Source organism: Pundamilia nyererei, unplaced genomic scaffold (assembly GCF_000239375.1).
Source record: "Pundamilia nyererei isolate P.nyererei 1_Seehausen unplaced genomic scaffold, PunNye1.0 scaffold00037, whole genome shotgun sequence".
In the NCBI taxonomy this organism is placed as follows: Eukaryota; Metazoa; Chordata; class Actinopteri; order Cichliformes; family Cichlidae; genus Pundamilia; species Pundamilia nyererei.
The window spans coordinates 2782297-2800965 of NW_005187438.1; the positions used below are offsets into that span (position 1 = coordinate 2782297).

The 18669-nt window shown below is 41.5% G+C and overlaps 1 protein-coding gene across 1 annotated transcript in view; it reads right to left on the minus strand.

Moving 5' to 3' along the window:
* Positions 1–7857, minus strand: part of ptchd1 (patched domain containing 1) — a 19467-nt gene extending 11610 nt beyond the window's left edge. The window contains exons 1-3 of the mRNA XM_005730431.1: positions 7490–7857; positions 6617–7198; positions 1822–2536 (exon numbers count right to left, since the gene is read on the minus strand). Of these exons, the coding sequence (XP_005730488.1) occupies positions 1822–2536; positions 6617–7030 (1129 nt within the window). The 5' untranslated portion in view covers positions 7031–7198; positions 7490–7857. The remainder of the gene's footprint in view (positions 1–1821; positions 2537–6616; positions 7199–7489) is intronic.
* Between the last annotated feature and the right edge of the window lie 10812 nt (positions 7858–18669).

Sequence of the window (18669 nt, forward strand, 5' to 3'; positions counted from 1 at the left end):
TATATCGTGATAGATATCGTTATCGCCTGAAATGAAAAAAACATATCGTGATATGAAAAAATCTCATATCGCCCAGCTCTACTTGTATGTCTTTAATATTTCCAGTTAAACAAAATGTTAATTTTGTTTAATATTAGTAGTTGTTTTTAGCAATACCCCAAAGAAGTATTTATCCTTAAATTATATATAATTATATATATATATATAATTATACTACCTGTAAATCAGCATTTTCACTGGCTTCCAAAATCAATTGCATGTTGGGGCTGCCCCCTTAATCAACCTTAAGCTCTTTGGACACTTACAGAGGGTTATAAATTGCACTGAAAGGTTTTTCCTTCCATCACTAGAATGTGATTATTACATTAAGCAGTATTGTTGCACAAACAGTTTTAAAAGTGTCTTCATTTCAGCTGTACTAAATTTGATGCGACATAAACAAAGCACAGCAATGCCTCTTCACAGAATATAAACTTAAATTGTACCAGGTTTAATTACAAAGATGTGATCACCGACTGTTATCCAAAGTGAAGTTGTATTTAAAGGAAAAGCTGGGCATTTTTACCACTGGCTACCTATCCAGGGTGTGCCCCGCCTTTCGCCATGTGACAGCTGGGATAGGCTCCCGCCCCCCCACGACCCTGAAAAAGGATAAGTGGAAGCGAATGGATGGCTACCATTTTATTCCTTTAAACTAGTCCTAAGTGCAGGGTAGATCTTACTGAGAAACAAAGGACAACTGTGCACTTGTGCAGGGACTTCTCAAGAACACGGCAGGCTCACCCTAAAGCAAACCATATTTTATGATCCTTCTACACACTAATTGATACCATAATTTAGACAACAGACATCTTGTAATAAACAAGACTTGAAATGCTAAAGCACTAATCAGAAAAGTGCTCACTGTGATCGCATATCAAGTGAACAGTAGGGTAGTTTTCCTGTAGACTTCTATGCAACCAGACTTGTTTCTGCAAAAAGAGGGGGCGCCTCCTGCTGGCCATTAAAAAAACTGCAGGCTTAAGGCATGGGCTTCAGTTTGAAGATCTGGAAGATAGTCTGTGTACAATGTTATATACAACGTGAGCAAAGTGTTATTACATATGTGTGTATGTATCTGTGTGTGGCTCTGTCAGAACCGGGGTTAGGGAGTAGCAGTCTGTCATGACTGGTTTGGGTGAGTAGAAAAGAAGAGAGCGGAGGAAAAGACACACAAAAGACACACTCTGTAAGACAGCCAGAGTTTATTAACAACTAATGATTGAAAGCAAAGTGGTGAATAAAGACATATATGGTGAGTTAAGTTAATGTTGTTAAAGTCAGAGGTCTTGTTGGCATGTAAAATAACTTCCTGTCCCATCTCACAACTCATTCAAGACTCTGCTTCAGCTGCAACTTAAAACTTTTTTGAACCTTTAGTTTTAGTTTTTGCCACTCGTCAAAAAACATGTTGTTGTTACCATCATCCTCTCTATCAGTAAGTCAAGTTCATGCCTCACCACTTGTCAGTCATTTTGAAGACCTGTCTACTCTGAAATGGCATTCAGCCCTAGGCAGACATCTGAAAAATCTATTACAACAGGTACTGAAAAAGCAGGCTGCGAGGTACAGGCAAGCAAACTGCGAAGGAAAAGCAATGCCAATGTTCTGTGCGGCTCCCACCTGCCATGGATTAGCATCGGTTACTCTTTGAAAACGTCCTATACATAAAGGTCAGTTCCAGATAAATGGGAAAATTATTTCATAAACACCCAAAAGGTAAAATATACTTTGTGATATTATTTGTTATTTCCACAGCAAATATATCAGAGTTAAACCTACCAAGCATGACGAAAGGGATCCCCAAGTACGTGGAGTTGTAGGTGGCCCCAGTCAGGTTGAGTATCCCAGCAGCAGTAAGGCCTGATAGAGTGATGGACAGCAGAGCTAGCAGTCCCAGCCAGGGTTTGGACCTCACACAGTCCCTCATGGAGCAGCAAAGGACGACAAGCACCCCACACACTCCCAGGCTGGCCAACAGGGGGCGACGTGCCAGCACTGAGGAGAACTGGAAGTCTGTCCTCAGAGAAGATGAAGTAGAAGGGTAGAGGCCCAACTTTGGGTGCAACTCTGCAAAGTGCTGCAACTCAGCACAGAAGGCCTTTTCCCACTGGCTGGCCACCCGGTCCATCAGGCCGCCTGGGGCTTGGAGGTAGTAGGTGAGCTGCAGCGCCCTGGCAGATCGGACACCTTCTCCCCTCACTCCCATTCCCTGAGCTCGCATCGCCCCCCCAGGACCCCAGCCCTGCACACCACCCATCTGGTGGCCAATGTACGCTTGCCGCCCATCTGCCAGCTGTGTGATGGGGTACCTCAGGACGGGCACGGAGCGATTGGAGTTGCGAGCTGACTGGATCTCCTCCATGGCGCGGATGATGTCATCGATGATGCAGACATTCTTGTCATCAAGAAGGCAAAGGTTGGAGAAGGAGTAGTTGAAACTGTTGAAGCCTGTTGCTGGCACAGTTACCTGCATCTGGTAGATCCGTCTGTGGAGCTGCGAGCAGAGAAAACAAAGAGAGAAAGAGCTTTATTTGCTCAGCTTAACGGTGGCTTTCCTGGATAAACTGTGGGAACAGTGAAAAGTTTCACTACGCAGCACACAAACTGAGTGTCAGCCACTCATTCACCTACTTTGTGTTCCTGTTTGTGCGACTACTAGGGAGAGAAATTTGGGGAAGTGTGTGTGTTTGTGTGTGTGTGTGTATGTGTTTATATATTACTCAACAGAGAAATAATAGTTGTCTCAGAGTACTCCTCCATTTCTATGGCGAGAGGACAACTGTGCCAGCATCCACGGTGCTGGTTACTAAGCAACAGGCCTGATGCCAGTCTCTGCCATGGTGAACACGAGAAAAGCTTTCTCCTACCTCAGATTGCTGCATTGGCTTAAGAAAGGGAGTGTGATTCTGCAGGAATGTCTCCTGAAAATTATTATAATTTTGGTTTAAAAGTTACTGTCCTGCAGCAACCTGTCCTAAGATTTATTGTAAAATAAACTTTTACTGCAAATTCTTCCACTCTGTCATCATTATTGTCGACAGCTTCATGGCAGAGACTTAAAATTCCTGCTGTAGGTGCCTCAAGCACGTACACTAACTTCAGATGCCTGCTCTTTAATAGTTGAACACTACAAGTGAACGTTAACTTCACTTCCACTTGCATGCAGTTATCTTTCTCAAGAGTAAACCTACCATGCTCTATCAACACAGAGTCGATTGTTTTCTTTTGATTATTCAAGAAGGGTTTTTAGTAATCATCCTCAATACAAAATTCATGAAACAGCTACTGTGTACGTAGGTGTATGAAGTGTGTTTATGCATTATGTCTCCAAGAAAATTTCTCTGTGGGATAATAAAGTCTTATCATGGTTGTTATGTTAAAGAAACTAAAGTGACCCTGTTTTAAAAGGTGGATATTATTTCAGATTTATATTCTCTGTGGATCACTAACTAGCTGGTGGTGAGAGTTAAAGAAAAAATATTCATAAAACAAGACTATAAACAATAATTAATTCTTGTAGATGGCTGGGAATCTTTTATTGTGTTAAAAAAATCCAACATCAACATATACGAAGATATTTGATGGGGATAACTTTCCAGCAACATATTTTATGGACTAGTTAGAAACTTTGCAAAACCATCTGTGATGCTACTATATATGATAGGTGTGAGACTGTGTGTTTTGTGCCAACCTATAAAGGGGGTATCTGCTTTTTGCTGTGTGAAAACTGACATATCCTGCAGCCCTCCTGTAAACTTAAAGCCCCAGTCACACAGAACTAGAGACTGGGTGTCAGAAACCAGGTAACCACTGGTCGCTAGGAGAAAGAATGAGTATCCCTAACCTGTTGCAAGTGGTTGTTGTAGATTGGTAGCAATCCCTTTGAAATTTACTGTTAAAGACCCAATCACGAAGATTTAGAGACCAGTATTCTCAGACCACTTGATGAGTGGTTGCAGGAGGCTGCATGCTATTGTTATGTGACATTGGTACACAAAAAAGGTAAATGCTACTGCATTGAAAATCTCTTTGTGAGTGCTTTGGTTGCTAGCAGAAAGCAGCAGTCACCTAGTTTGCATGGAAGACATCGACTTTTCTGCAAACACTTGCCAATCACTCTCTAAGTAGTTGTGAAACTGTAAAAAGTGTGACCCAAACTGGAAATGGAGACCATTCAACCTCAAAGTAAAAGTTGAGCAAGTAAAGCCAGTGCAGCACAACTTTTTCTGCCCGTGGCCATCTCCCTGTACAACTCCTCCATCTAATACACTATAAACACTGCAATAGTTACATCCTTTTTGCACACACTCTACTCTGTAATATTCCTGTCAATATTCTTGATATTCATTTATATTCACCTCTGTTAATCCTTGATATTTATCATTGAGTGATTGTATATATATATATTAGTGCTATTTCTTAAATTTGTAAATCTGTAACATATTGGATTGTTTTAATAGTTTAGTCTATTACCCTTGGCGTATTGGAGCAACTGTAACCCACATAATTTCCTTAGGGTATGCTATCCTTAATAAAGTATGCTGATTCTGATTACTTTCTCCAAACATTACTACCACTTTATGGTAAGTTAGCAAGTGCTTGCAGTCTTCCATGGAAACTACAGGCAATTCCAGTAATCTGCTAGGGACTAAATCAATCACAAGGAGGTCACGGCGTAGATCCCTCTTTGCAACTGATTTCACTCACTGACATCCAGTAACCACTCGCCAACCAGTCACTGTTTTCCCGTAGCGACCAGAGGTTTCCAGGGGATTTCTGACCAGTCTCTAAGAGACTGGATAAACAGTAAAGAAAATGGATACATTGGTTGGGCTCTAAAACCACACTAGAGCCATGTTAGGAGAACTGTAGAGCAGAGATTTGTTCTAAATAATAACATTTGACTTAAACAGAAAATGCCTCGAGAGAAATTCTAATTTTTACTCGATAAATAGAGACTTTAACCTGCTGGTGGAAAAAGATTAAAAAAGAAAAACACAATTAACACAGTGCTGTGTATCCTCTGGGAACCGAGTCTATATCCATAATAATATACTTCCAGTAAACAGTTGTTAAGACATTTCTTGACCATGGTGTTGGCTCACATGTGTGCCCCTGCAGTGAAATGATGCTGTATATTTGCTTTGTCTTTTCAAAAACAACATGCAGTATCACATAACAGTAAAGTACGGGTTGTTTGAACACTGAACATTTTCCCACAAAGGATGGAAACCACCTCAAAAAAGAGCGAGCTGTAGTGAATCAGTTTATTTACCAACTACAGATTAAATACTTCAGTAGATGCAGTCAATGGGTGTGACTCAGAAATCTTACTCTTACTGCAAGTGGAAACCCTGTCTAGTTCTTTCTCTCGCTCTTACTGATATCGCTCTCTCCACCGACGCATGCTTTAACTTACTACATGCAACAAGTTCAGACCCAGAGGGATGCAAAAAAAGCTTCTGGGAAAATGCAAGAACTCATATGCTGAGGGCAAGCCAAGATCAAGCAAAGACACAGGAAAATGAAAATTACAGAGTCTTGAACCTCACGGATGATATGCAACACTGTAAGATTACGTAACAGTGGATTTACCCTTTTACAGCACTCTCTTTTATGCACCAACCTGTTTCTCACTCGCTGCCCGTTGGCAGCAAAAGATGCACAGCTCTGAGCTCTCTAACTGTGGCAGTCCTCTGTGGATCAACGCTGAATTCTGCACGTATGTAAAGTAGGCCACAATAACATTCTTTGATAAACACATACACAGAAAAGCATGCGTGGATGGAGCTCTCACAAACTCAATCTCCTCAGCAGAGCTCGGCGTGTCCAGCATATGAGTCAGCAAGCTCTGATAGCAGCCTAATAACTTCATGAAATCATTAAACTAATTGCTCTAGGGGTGTCAGGCTGATACTCATAACACCATTTAGGTGTACCAACATAGAGACCTCTAAGCTCCAGTTAACGTGTGATTAGGATACCCTGCTTAATAACCTCAAAAGGCTGTCAGGGTGATTTGAAATAAGACTCCAGTTAATGAATATCAGTCACGGAGAGTGAGGAGTGAGGCAGCCTACAGATACTGACCTTCACCTCTTTGTGTTTCTGAATGAGAGCTTGTTTTTAAAGCTGTAGATGCACCTCGTTTTCTGATGTATACACCATGATTTAAAGGGCACAGTACCTAACTTGTCAAATGCTGTACTTTTCAAGTGCTGTGTGTTTTCGCTTGGCATTTCGCCACAGGTTCCTCGCGGAGTGGGTGGGTAGGCCTATATGTGCTCTCGAACTCTAAAAATGACCATTCAAAGGTTATAGGTCGGCTCACATTCCGTCCATTTCAATCTTGGCACCTACTAAGTGAAGCCTATTTCTTCAGCAGACACCTGTGTACGTGTTTATTTGCTTCGTTGTCATATTTGTGTTTTTATCATTTCTTTATTAATCGTGAAAATACTTTAAAGATACTTTTACATTTATTTTATTTTATATATCAGACTGCTTGTCAGCTGAAATTCACAATTACTAAAGAAATGAGTTGAGAGTCTGTGCCATGTGTGCACGTGCGTACCTTTAGTATGGCGTCCAGATGAACCGGATCCATCACGCTCCCCTTTCGGGTGGTGATGATCACGCGCCCATAGCGGCCCGGAGTCTGCAGGTCAGAGTAGAGCGCGTGCTTGGAGCGGTTCACTGGGAACAGACTGTCCACGAGGTTGCCCTCAATCTTGGCCAGGCTGTGCTTGGGCGCGAGCAGGCTCTCCACGTCCTCTTCCACGCGGTACCGGCTAAAGCTGGAACCCAGCAAGATGGAGAGGAGCACGGGCGCGGAGGCGAAGAAGACCGGGTGGCTCGCCACGAACCGACCCAGCGCGTGGAACGAGGTCCTCAGGCCCGCGTGCAACACCTGGCGCAGCATCCTAGCGCGCGGCCGCGGCTCGAGCCTCTCCCACCGACCGGAAAGCCCCGGAGCACTGCCGAGCATCAGGGGCTGCCGGACGCATCGGTGGGCTCCGTGGGTTTTTGTCCGGGGTAGAGGAGGTGATGCCCGGTGGTGGGAGGATTTGTCCCCCGGAGCAGGAGGTCACCAGCCGGGAGAATCCAACCCTCCTCCGGTCACAGGGGCGCCCCTTTGCCGGGGTTCTCTCATCCGCTGGAATAACGCAAAGGACAGAAGGCTGCAAAATGAGCTAGCATTTATCTGCTTTGCGTTCAGAAATTATATCGCCAGCTCTACTTTAAATTTAATAGTCAGTACCCCGCTGCGTTCCGCGCCTTCTGCAAACTGCAGGGCTCTGTGCGCAAGAGAAAAATCGCAGAGCCCAAGTGATCTCATAATTAGACTTGTTAAGCGTCTCCCCTCAAAACTGTCTAGTAGTTCTGTTCGCAGCGCGCGCTGAACACACGTTGTAGTTGCACTATACCAAAGCAAGGCTGTACATACCCAAAGAGGAGAGCGGGGGTACCGACCCGGTGATGACGGAGATCATCTAAGACGCACTCAGACCGAGATATTATCCTGCCGGCTGTCCATGCGTCCAGCTCCACCCTGCATCACCAAGTCAGCACACAGCCAGATGGGTGGTCGAGGTGGGTGGGTGTGTGGGTAGGTGAGAGTCGCAAGATGGGATAAGGTGAGGCGTTGTGCATGCAGTGGGGATGCCGGTATAGCTGCGTGTGAAATCAGCCTAATTTGGGCTTTTTTTCTCTGCGGCAGAAGGCTGTCATCCACCCTCTCCTCTCCGCGTTGCTCCGGTGGTATAGCGGAGCTTCCGTTCATCTGCCACTAATTACCGGCTTTCAAACTGGGGACCGTCTCTCTCTCTTTTTCTCTTTCTCTTTGCTTTCCCCCCTCTTTTGCACCGCCCTCACGACCCGCTCCAAGCCCCCTTTTTCGGCCCCGCCTCTCACCGTTCCGCGCCGCTACGATGCAGAGAAACGACGATGTGAGTGGAGAAGGATTTCTAGGAATTCAACATGTTACAAGTGTTTACACAGGTTCTGTGATGTCTTTATATCAGAAAAAGAAGAATTAGAGTTGCTCGGTGCATACTAATATTATGGTACTGCTGTGATTGTTCCCTCAGTTTTGGGATGTTTTCAAGCTTGAATGATTTTTTTAATAAGAGAAACGTGCAGCTGTTACAACATATTTGTGTTTTTACTGCGGGGCTAAATAGAACTTCTTTTTTTTTGCGCAGACACAAAGTATCTCTTAGGTTTGCTGTTGTGTAGCTCGTTACCATGGAAACGGAACAATTACTGTGTTGTTTTTTATATGCTTTCGTTCCTATGGCAATGGTGATGCCACCCATCCCCCCAATCATACACTCACACACACTCACACACACACACGGTCACACACCTGCTGACTCCCAATCTGCTTATGGCGTGGTGGAGGTGTCTGATACAGTGGCATTAAAGCCATAAGAGTGAGGGAGAAAGCATGAGAGAGAGCAAGGAGCAGAGGAGGAAATAATGAGTGCAGACAGACAGAGATCACTCTCTTCTTGTCTGTCTGTGTGTCTTTGTATTTAAAGCCCTGAAATCAAATAGTCAGGCGGGCTCTGCTCTGTCTTTGTGGGACCACTAATGGCTCCCTGTTCTCCCCAGATATCATACATCAAGGCTGTTCGGATTTAACACAGACTCAAAAGACAACACAAAAAAATTAAAAGAAACAAACAACAACAAAAATGCTCTTTACTCACCATGTTTGGATTAAATGAAAAGAAACAGTGCACCGCTTTAAACTAAAGAAAGAAAAAACGTTTGCAGCAAAAGGTTTTGTGCAGTGTGCAAAAGCCAAAGGATTGCTGTTAAACTGTCATTTTGTCTTATTGCATTTTTAAACCTAGTTTGATGTTCAAGTGAAAAAAACAACAAATTTTAGTCAGAAATGTACCATTCTGAGAACCCATAGACCGCTGCCTCTTGGAATAACAGTCAGAACAGTTTTTAAGGCCATCCAGTGTAGTGAAGATATCTGGTTCAAGATGCCAGCCATTGTCCGACTATGAGTGATTTCTTTTGCTCTCCATGTGGACCGCATACAACCTAAGCCTGCTCAAATGTGAGCGGTCAGTAACACTTACAAACTGGAAGGGCTGAAAAGTGAAAGCAGAAACATTTACATTTCATAATCTCTTATAATATGTAGATATCAATTTATGGAGATTGGAAATTTCTATGTTATTTGAGCACTAATAGAAGTCTAGGTTTGCCATCTGTTACACCTGTGATAGATAATTATCTTTTAGTGCCAGTCAGTGCAAACATGTATCTCTGTTATGCGTTAGTATCAGCCAGTATAATTAGTTTATTTAATAAAAATGATGCAATTAACCTGTGAAGCATCAATACCTCTAAATGTCTTTTGCTCGTTTTCTCCCAGGATGTCATAGGTGGTTTGATTATCTGGTATGTTTGATTTGAGGTTATTTAACATCCAAGATGAAATGTCTGGATATCACAAATTTTTCCTGTTAGCACATATAAAGACCCAATTCGTCACACAGTAAACATCGATATGCTGGTAATGTGAGCAACTGATCGGAATCGTGAGGTCTGATGAATGGATGGAAAAGTTCATCTTTCCACCATCAACCCTCAGTTCAAGGAAGGGCCATCTCAGTGTTATACGCTTATGTAGTAGCTTACTAGAAGATCTTGAGCTACTAAAACCACAATTGCTTAAAGGGACAATCTTAAACATTTTAATCTAGTAAAATTAAGCCATACATTTCTTCTTTTTTTTTTTTATCCTGTTACTTATTTGTGTCCAGTTCGTGGGGGAAGCAGTTAAGCGGAGATGCCCAAACTTTCTGAGGTTCTCTTACACTGAGGCATAATCTCTCCAGCATGTCCTTGGTCTTTCCCAAAATCTCGATATATCTCGCTGAATATATCGAGAACAGCTCTCCAGGAGATACCCAGGAGGCATTCCAATCAGATGTTTGGTCCACTTCAGTTGGCTCCTTTGGATCCAGAGGAGCACATCCATGGAGATGCTGTGCCAATCCATCTGTCCGGTTGCTGCCAGACTCTCTCCCCCATTCTTCAACAAGACCCTGATATATTTGAACTGCTCAGCAGCAATAACTCATTCCCAACCCAGAATGAGCAAACCGCATTGTTACAACTGTGATCTGTGAACTTAGACTTGAAGGTGCTAAATATATGGCGGTATCCCTGATCAGGTAACACAGTTATGACTAAACCGTTGGCCAAAGTATGTCCATATTGTCAGGTCCAAGTATTTGGATGCAGTTTTTGTCATTTTATTTTTTTGCTTCATTACATTGGATCATGATTCATGAAATGTCAATGGAAATTAAGTAGGCCATAATTAGGTTGGGGGAAACGCGTAGCAGACCCCCTAAATGTTCGGAGTGGACAATTTAAAATTTAAAATCTTAAAACAGAAGAAATGCAATACCAAGCTCCACAACACCAAAAAGAACTGGAAGGCTGCTAAGGTGGATGAAGCAATGCTGATTTCTTTTAATTGTGGAAAAAAAAAACCTTCACCACATGTAGCCAGAAGATTTCTCATTAGAAAAATGTTTGACAAGGACAAAATACCAGCTGACTTTTTAAAGCAGTCAAATGCAACAGGTTTGTTAGAAAGAGTAAAGCTTACCTCTGTCGTTCAGGGAAAATGCCTCTACAAAGTAGGATAACTGGCCTTTTCAGCATTTTTTGACAATGGATTGGTTTAAAATATTACAAAGAGTAGCTAATGGAAGAATACGGAGCAGTCGACATTAACCATAAGATGAAAGGATGGAAGCAACAGGCCGCACATCTCCAACTTCTCCACAAGGTCACATGTTGTTTTACTGCTGTGCAGAGTGCAACATAAAAACAGATCACCATTTCTAATAAAATGATGGAAAAAAGAATTTTAGTTATACCAGACTACTTTATCACAAAAACAAGAGTTTGTTTGTTTTTTCTGTGTCTTTGTTGTTGTTGGGGGTTTTTTACCCACAGAATTCTATGTCCTGTAACATGAAATCTTGGTTGCCACTATCACCTAGATCTGAAAGATGAAGCTAATGCTGAGCTGCCATAAACTTCAGTTCCTGAAATTGTGTATTGAAACAGACTCCCATATTGAAATGCTAAACATCATTAAAAAAAAAAACCCAAACAAACAAACAAACAAAAAAAAAAAAAACATGTTCACAGCCTGGTGAAAAGATTGGGGCATGGCTGCTTTGACTGACAGGTGCAAAAACAAATGGAGTTAAAGCAATGATCTGCCTGCTGTTACTGTGACATCTTCTGTGCTCACAAGCTGATAATTTAGCACAATATCCTGAAGCTTCACAATGCAAATTCCAAAAATAGTGGGTGATGTCATGAAGGCTATGTTCATTTTTAACATACAGTTTGTAGTCAGTCTTTATAGACTGCCATGTTAGAATATCCAATATTATGGTAGAAACCTCTTCTGTGGATGCTGGCCGTCTTTTGTTCAGTTCTTTGTCAAGATGATCCCACAATGCTTCAATAATGTTGAGGTGGAGGCTTTTGGGAGGCCAATCCATGACTGGTATTCCACTCTGTTTTTCTGTCCAGGCATGCCTTTACTGTATGGCATTGTGTTTGGGATTATTGTCATGAAAAAGAAGCCATTTTGAATCAGATGCTTTCCAGATGGTATCACATGGTAGATCAAAATCTGACTGTACTTTCCTGCATTAATAATTACATCAATTTTGAAGCGATCCCTAATACCACTGTATAAAGTGCAGCCCTAACCCATGGCAGAGCCTCCAATGTGTTTTACAGATAATTTAAAAATAGAAGAAAGTCTGATTCCTTGGAAGCAAAATATAGAAAGACATTAGGGGTAGCTCAAGACTTTTGCACATTACTTAAAAAATATGGTTAGCATACAATTACACATCCTGTCAATTCAACCAGGATTTCAATAGTTTTCATGCACATGTAGCTACAGGTAAAGTCTGCTGAGACAAACAGAATGCCATAATTTCTTAGAAAAAGTTCAATAAAACTGAAAAAAACAACTATGTTCATGTCCTAATCCATTATTCAATTAGGCCTCAATTAGCCTTTAATCCCCATTACCAGTCTAGCGAGAGACGAGCAGTGAAGGAATGAATAAGCGTCTCCCCGGGGAGGACGGAAGAGCAGAATAGAAAATGAAGGACTGCGGAGATATAGGGGGCTCGGGGCAGTTTCTGATAACAAAAGTAGTAATTAGTGTCGCTAAAAGATTAATAGAAATCAGAATAGCGTGTGTGAAGGATAGAAAGAGGAAGGTGGAGAGAATGAATGGAGTCTTTTGAAAGTATATAGCCCCATTTTGTTGTCAGGCTATTTTCTGCACCTACAGAGTTGAAGGAGGGGGAAATCCTCCAGGGGTTAAAAAGTGCAAGCCAACACATACACTTTAAAGCATGCACAAGATGGACAGATGAGGGGAATATGGCACAGGCTGACAAGAGGACAGCACCACTAAGGATTTTACATCTACAGGCTGTTATGTAGTTTGTGTCCATATTTGAAATATGCATTTCATTTTGCCTCATGTTTGCCCATCTGTGACGTCTATCCTCCATTACTAACAAAACCTATATGGACGCCGGGCAGATATTCATGAAAGGGCTCCTGTCTGAGTTCGTACTTATCCAAACCCTCCCGTCCTCCTCTTCTTCCACCCCTCCCATCCCCCAGTCCATCTGTTTTGGTGGAGGCCATCCATTAATAAAGAGACTGTCTTTTCGTTTCTATTTCCCATCCTTCTGTATTATTTATTTACTTATCTATCTCCAGTTATGGTGGGAAGATATGCGTGCCAGAATGGGACGCAGCAGATCTACCCACTTCTAAAAACAAATGACTAATCATGTTCAATCTTTTAAACAGCCATAACAGCAATTAGTATAGACTCTGATTGACAGCTCTTTCAATTTACATCTACCAAATCTGCAGATTGTGGGTGTTAACAGGTGCTCGGTGCTGTTCAGATGAATTTTACATTTCAACCCAAAAGAGGCTGGAGATGGTCTGAAAGAAGTAAGTCTAATTAAAGTGTTTTTAAAAAATGACTATCTGCAGTTAAAGTCATCTGAAAAATGTTGGCCCACTTTTCTTTAAAATGTTGCTTTTGTTCATCAGGATTTGATTAATTTATGCACAGCTTGACATTTAAGTTGGGTTGAAGTTTGGCTTGAGGTTTGGGTGGTTTGGGACTTTCGATCATTAGAACACATTATGTTTGCTGCTGCTCTTAGGATCAAGACCCAGTCTGGACCAAGCTTTAGCTGTTGGACAGATTGCAACATTGTTCCAGAAGGGTTGTAGTTTTTTGTTGGTTGGTTTGTTTTTAGCTGCAGATTTTTTTCCTGGCAAGCCCTTCAAGAAAGCCAAACTTGTTCAGTCTTTGTTTTAATCGCAATGTTATAAACTTTAACCTATAATACGCTAATTGAGGCTTATAGAGTCTGAGATAGCTCTGGATTTTTCTGCTGTTTCTCTGAGCATTGCAGTCTGACCTTGGGGTGAATTTGCTGTCCACTCCTGGGAAGATTGGCAGTTATCTTGATTGTTTTCAACTTGTAAATAATCCTTCTCACTGTGGAATGATGGACTTCCGTTTCTCTGGAAATTAACTGATAACCCATCCCAGATGGACATTAACAATGACTTCTTTAATATCATTTCTGATATTGTTCCTCCTTGACAGAAACCTGAAAAAACTGCCAGAATGTCTGCTTTTATAGAGGTGTTCACACTTGCTGATGATCAGTTAATCAAAGGCATCTGACTAGAAGCACTTAGATGCTACTAATCCTGTGTAAAAAAATATTTTTTTCACATGACTGAAAGTGATCAAACCTATTTTGGTGAACGATCTTCACAATGCAATTTACATGTATTGATTGAGCCCTTTGGGGGACCGTAAAAAGGGGGAACTATTGATAGGTGCCACAAATTCACTGTCCAACCAACCAAATATGCCTCTAGGAACAGACTGTATATGAAAGATGGATGTAGCCTTAGTTTGGTGGGAAGATGACCTTAAACACTACTACAAACAATAAACCCAGATCTCATGAGTTTATGCCCTATGCTGCTTATCCCACATCACATTCAGTATAATATGATGAGCTTATATAAATTATGGTCCTTAATAGAGTAAAAAAGGAGGATAAAGTAGGGTTTTCTTTAGGCCAGGTCAATTGTGCGATTGAGATTGGGTGAAAAATCATCTGCAGACTCATTCTGCAGAGTCATCCTTTGTTAGTCACAGCTAGTTTCAAAGCACCACAAAGGGTCCTGTGAAAACACTCAGCTTGAGGCTTCACAACAGGACTTCACTAACCAGTGGGTGATGGCTGCGTCAGTCTCGTGGTTACTCCAGGATAAATAACTAATCTGTTCAAAATTAAACTTCTTGATGCAGAACAAAAGTTTCTGACTCTTTACATTTTAAATAACATTTTAAATTAGATATCTTCGTGAAAGTGATGTTTAAAATTTTAAGACACCATACTATTAACGGCGGTTTCTGCTCATCAAGCACAGCGTCTCTGTACTCATTTAAATGTCTTCATTTTAATCATTTTCACTATCTCCATCTCCCTCTTTCAATCCATCTTTATCATATCCGCTATTTCTGTCTATCCAGTCGGAGCATCTTCTCGGTGGTCAGCAGCATCTGTAATTTCTAAATGTCATTTGGGCATTAGCTCATGAGGCCAGGCAGGATGCTGTAAATGGGGGTGATGGAAGAGGGAGGTCAAAGGGAGGTGCATGGGTGGAGAAATACAGTAGAGTCGTTTTCATGGCCTCTTAGAGACTCAAAGATTTGATTACAGTTACCGGACAGAAACAGAGAAGATTGATGCAGACGGATGCAGATAAAAGGCGTATCACATGATCACGCTGCTTCTCTTCATGATTGCAGTAGAAAAGGGCAGAACAAAATGATTGAGACAGGTGATCATAAATTTAATAAGAAACACTGGAAGAGGCCCAGTGATTTCTGAAAAAAATCCACTTGGCTCAAAGGTCAGAGTGTAATATCTTAGAAGAGCTATTTTCATCTATCAGAAAGAGAGTTTAATCTGTACATCAAACAAAAAACGGCCCCAGGTTTTCCCTGCCCTCTGCTGGACACGTTTTAGCTCAGCAGGAAAAAAAACTGTCATTTTTGTAACCTTTGCTATCAGTTCCACTTAGGGAGAATGTAGTAAACAACAAAGGGAAGGTGTTTGTTTGCCAGCCTAGACATCAGACCGTGGCTGAGCCTCTGGCAGCAGAAAAGCTGATGTTGTGCTAAGAGACATCCACTCAAAAGCCTTTTGCTGTTCAGTTTGACAAATCAGGAGGGCTGATTACCATGCTCAATAAGAATGGATCAAATCTGCAATTTTCTTCAACTTTAGCTGAGAATCTTAAAATTTGAGACAATACTGTTCACATACTATTACTATAACCTATTCACAATGGGCAAAATGGTACCATAGCTGTATGATGAAACCAACCTCTTCAGAACCATCTAGATGGGAAGGACTGACAGTTATTTTGTACCTGGAGTGCAGGATGAGTCAACAAAATCACTGACTATAATAAGAGCACAGATACATAAACATCAGAAGAGGTCCCTCTGGACAATTCGAGTATCTAATTAACAAAGCCCGGCTTTCAGAATGTAGATGTTTATGAGGGCAAATGTTTGACAAAAGGAAGCTAATAATGACATCAAACAAAGCACAGCTGTGCTTTGTTATGAAGGCAATAAATGCATTTTCTGTGGTGAAAAATACACAGGAACTCAATTATCCATCCATTCATTTTCTTCTGCTTATCCAGATCGGGGTTATGGATGGGCTGGAGCCTATCCCAGATGTTCTAGGGACACAGACGTGGTACACACTGGACACGTTGCCAATCTACTGCAACTTACTGATACAACTTATGCAAACTCAGCATTTCATTAGGACGAGCATTAACTTAAAAATATTTTAAAAATTATGACATATAAAAATATGTAGAGGTTACAATTTCTTTTTACTTTTCACTTCAGTTTTCCTTTACTCTGTGGAACCTGCAGAAGTAAAGAAAATAGAAGTAAAAAATCTTACAAATTAGATGCTTTCATAAACAGTATATTGCCTCTTTTTCAGTGGTTCTTGGGGTCAATGTGTCAGTTGATTTACTCCAGTGTGCAGATTAGTGTGGTAGTGTTTAACAAAGGTAGCCTCCAGGTGACAAATCAGTGGTTTAATCACCCTAGATGTCATTTTTACACTGGCCACTAAAGTAGATTTATCACAAGTCAGTGATGTAATGGCACCAAGTCAGGTATGGGCTTATTACTCATAACTGCTCGACAAACACTGAGAGAGTCAAGCAGGGGTGATTGTGCTCTCTTACGTACTGGATAAAAGCGACCAACAGAGCTCAGAGCTTCTCTAATCACAAATATAGGTAAAACAACTGGAGAATCAAAAACCCAATCTCAAAAATTAGTCTTTGTATAGCTAAGTTTAGTCTAGATATCCAAATGTTAGAGCTAAAACAAATCAAGTATAAGGTGTTTAAAAAAAATAAAATAAAGTAGAAAATAGAAAATGTGACTCATCAAAATATCTATTTGACAGCTAACCTGGGCTATCTGAGCTGCATAACACAACTCTAACAGTTATCGTGAACACAGCTAATATGTCTGTGAAGGTTCTCAGTCATCCAGGTCATCGTAGTCAAAGGAGTTACATTGGAGAGACCAAACAGCCACTTCACAAGCGCATGGCACAACACAGAAGAGCCACCTCCACAGAACAAGACTCAGCAGTCCATCTGCATCTTAAGGATAAAGGACACTCTTTCGAGGATGCCAATGTTCACATTTTGGACAGAGAGGACAGATGGTTTGAAAGAGGAGTGAAAGAAGCCATCTATGTCCACTGTGAGCGACCATCTTTGAACAGAGGCGGGGGTTTACGACACCAACTCTCTGCCATCTATAATCCAGTTTTGAGATCCCTTCCCAGACGCCTTAACGCCCACTCACATCCTGGGCCATCTGACCTCAGGAATTCGCATGATAAGGTGGGGCCAGGTTTCACAATGAACACACCCGAAACTCTGGCTGATTGGGACCCACACCCAGTTTCACACCTTGGCTCAGGCGATTAGAGGATCATCAGGGGGTCCTTTTGTCCCTCTGTGGGGGGTTTCTCCCACTAGGTTTATATCTGGGACTCTCCACCATTTGACCTTAGAACTGAAGAAGCTTCTTGGATGAGAGGTGAAACGTCTTCAAGCAACTTAAAGAAGTCCAGACGCTTTTCTTTGCAAGCTCCTTTGAACACAGCTAATAGTTGAAATCACTTAGCTCTTTGGAGTCCATGTAAGATTTATTTATTAAAAAATAAATACATCAATAAAATAATCTATAACTATCTTATAACAATTAGTCTTATAATTAGGGCAAAGCACCTGAACCTTTTTGTGCAGCCTTGTGAACCATCTGATTGAACAAAATCTTTTCAAGAGGGATACTTACATTTTACACAAGCTGGCAAAAAGTCAGTTAGCTCAGTGTTTCCCAACCACTGTGCCGCGGCACATAGCTGTGCTGTGAGAAATGATCAGGTGTGCCGTGAAAGACTATCGGGTTTCACCTGGCAAAACAATTACATTCTCTTCCACTAGAGGGCAGTGCTATTTCTTGCTCCAATTAAATGGGTTGCCAACTGCCGGTAAAACAGAAGAAGGCGAAAAAGAAATTACATAGTCATGGTGGGAGTGAAACAATGCAAAGAAAAAGTACTCAATCTGACCTGGGTCCTGGAGAAAATTCCGACCCGGATGAATTTCCTAGCATGATAGTAAAAGGCATATTGGGGACAAATCAAGCCAATTCCGCTATGCCTGGTGCACAGGGAAATATTATCAGTAGCCTATGCTTTTTGTGACATTTCTGTTTGTGCCGTGTGATTTTTCTATGTGAAATAGTTTTGAAGACAAAAGGGAGACAAAAGTTTTCTACTGCTTCACTTTAATGGATTTTGTCATGATGTTTTTCTGTATACAAAAGTTGAGATGTCTTAATCTATAAAATCAACTCAAATGTCGAGTCCAAATACTTGACAGGGCACGAGGAGACAAGCAACAATAAAAGAAATAAAAAGTAAAAATGTCCGTTGTTTGTTCTGATTCTTGTGTAGCACATCGGTAATCGAAACTTCCATTAAGTTAGAAGACAAGAATGCCTGCCAGGTGCTTGATGCATTATATTGCTCGTAAAAGCATCTCACTTACTTCCTACCTTTGTCTCTTAATCATCTAAACACCTCCCAGCACACACACACATGCACATACATACACACACACTAAGAGACAGACTGGAGCAGTGGACTGTTTTTCTAATTGGTGTGAATTGATGAGACTGCCGCTGGTGTTGCCACAGATACAAATCATTAATGTTACCCCCTGCTGGATACCACAAGACTACACAGCACCTCCTGTAACACAGAACAAGTTGCCATGGGAACTGTTGACATAAATGAATGGGATGTGATGTGGTGTAAGTGTGTGTAATAGCGAGTCCGGAGGAAAATCAATAAATGGACATGCTTT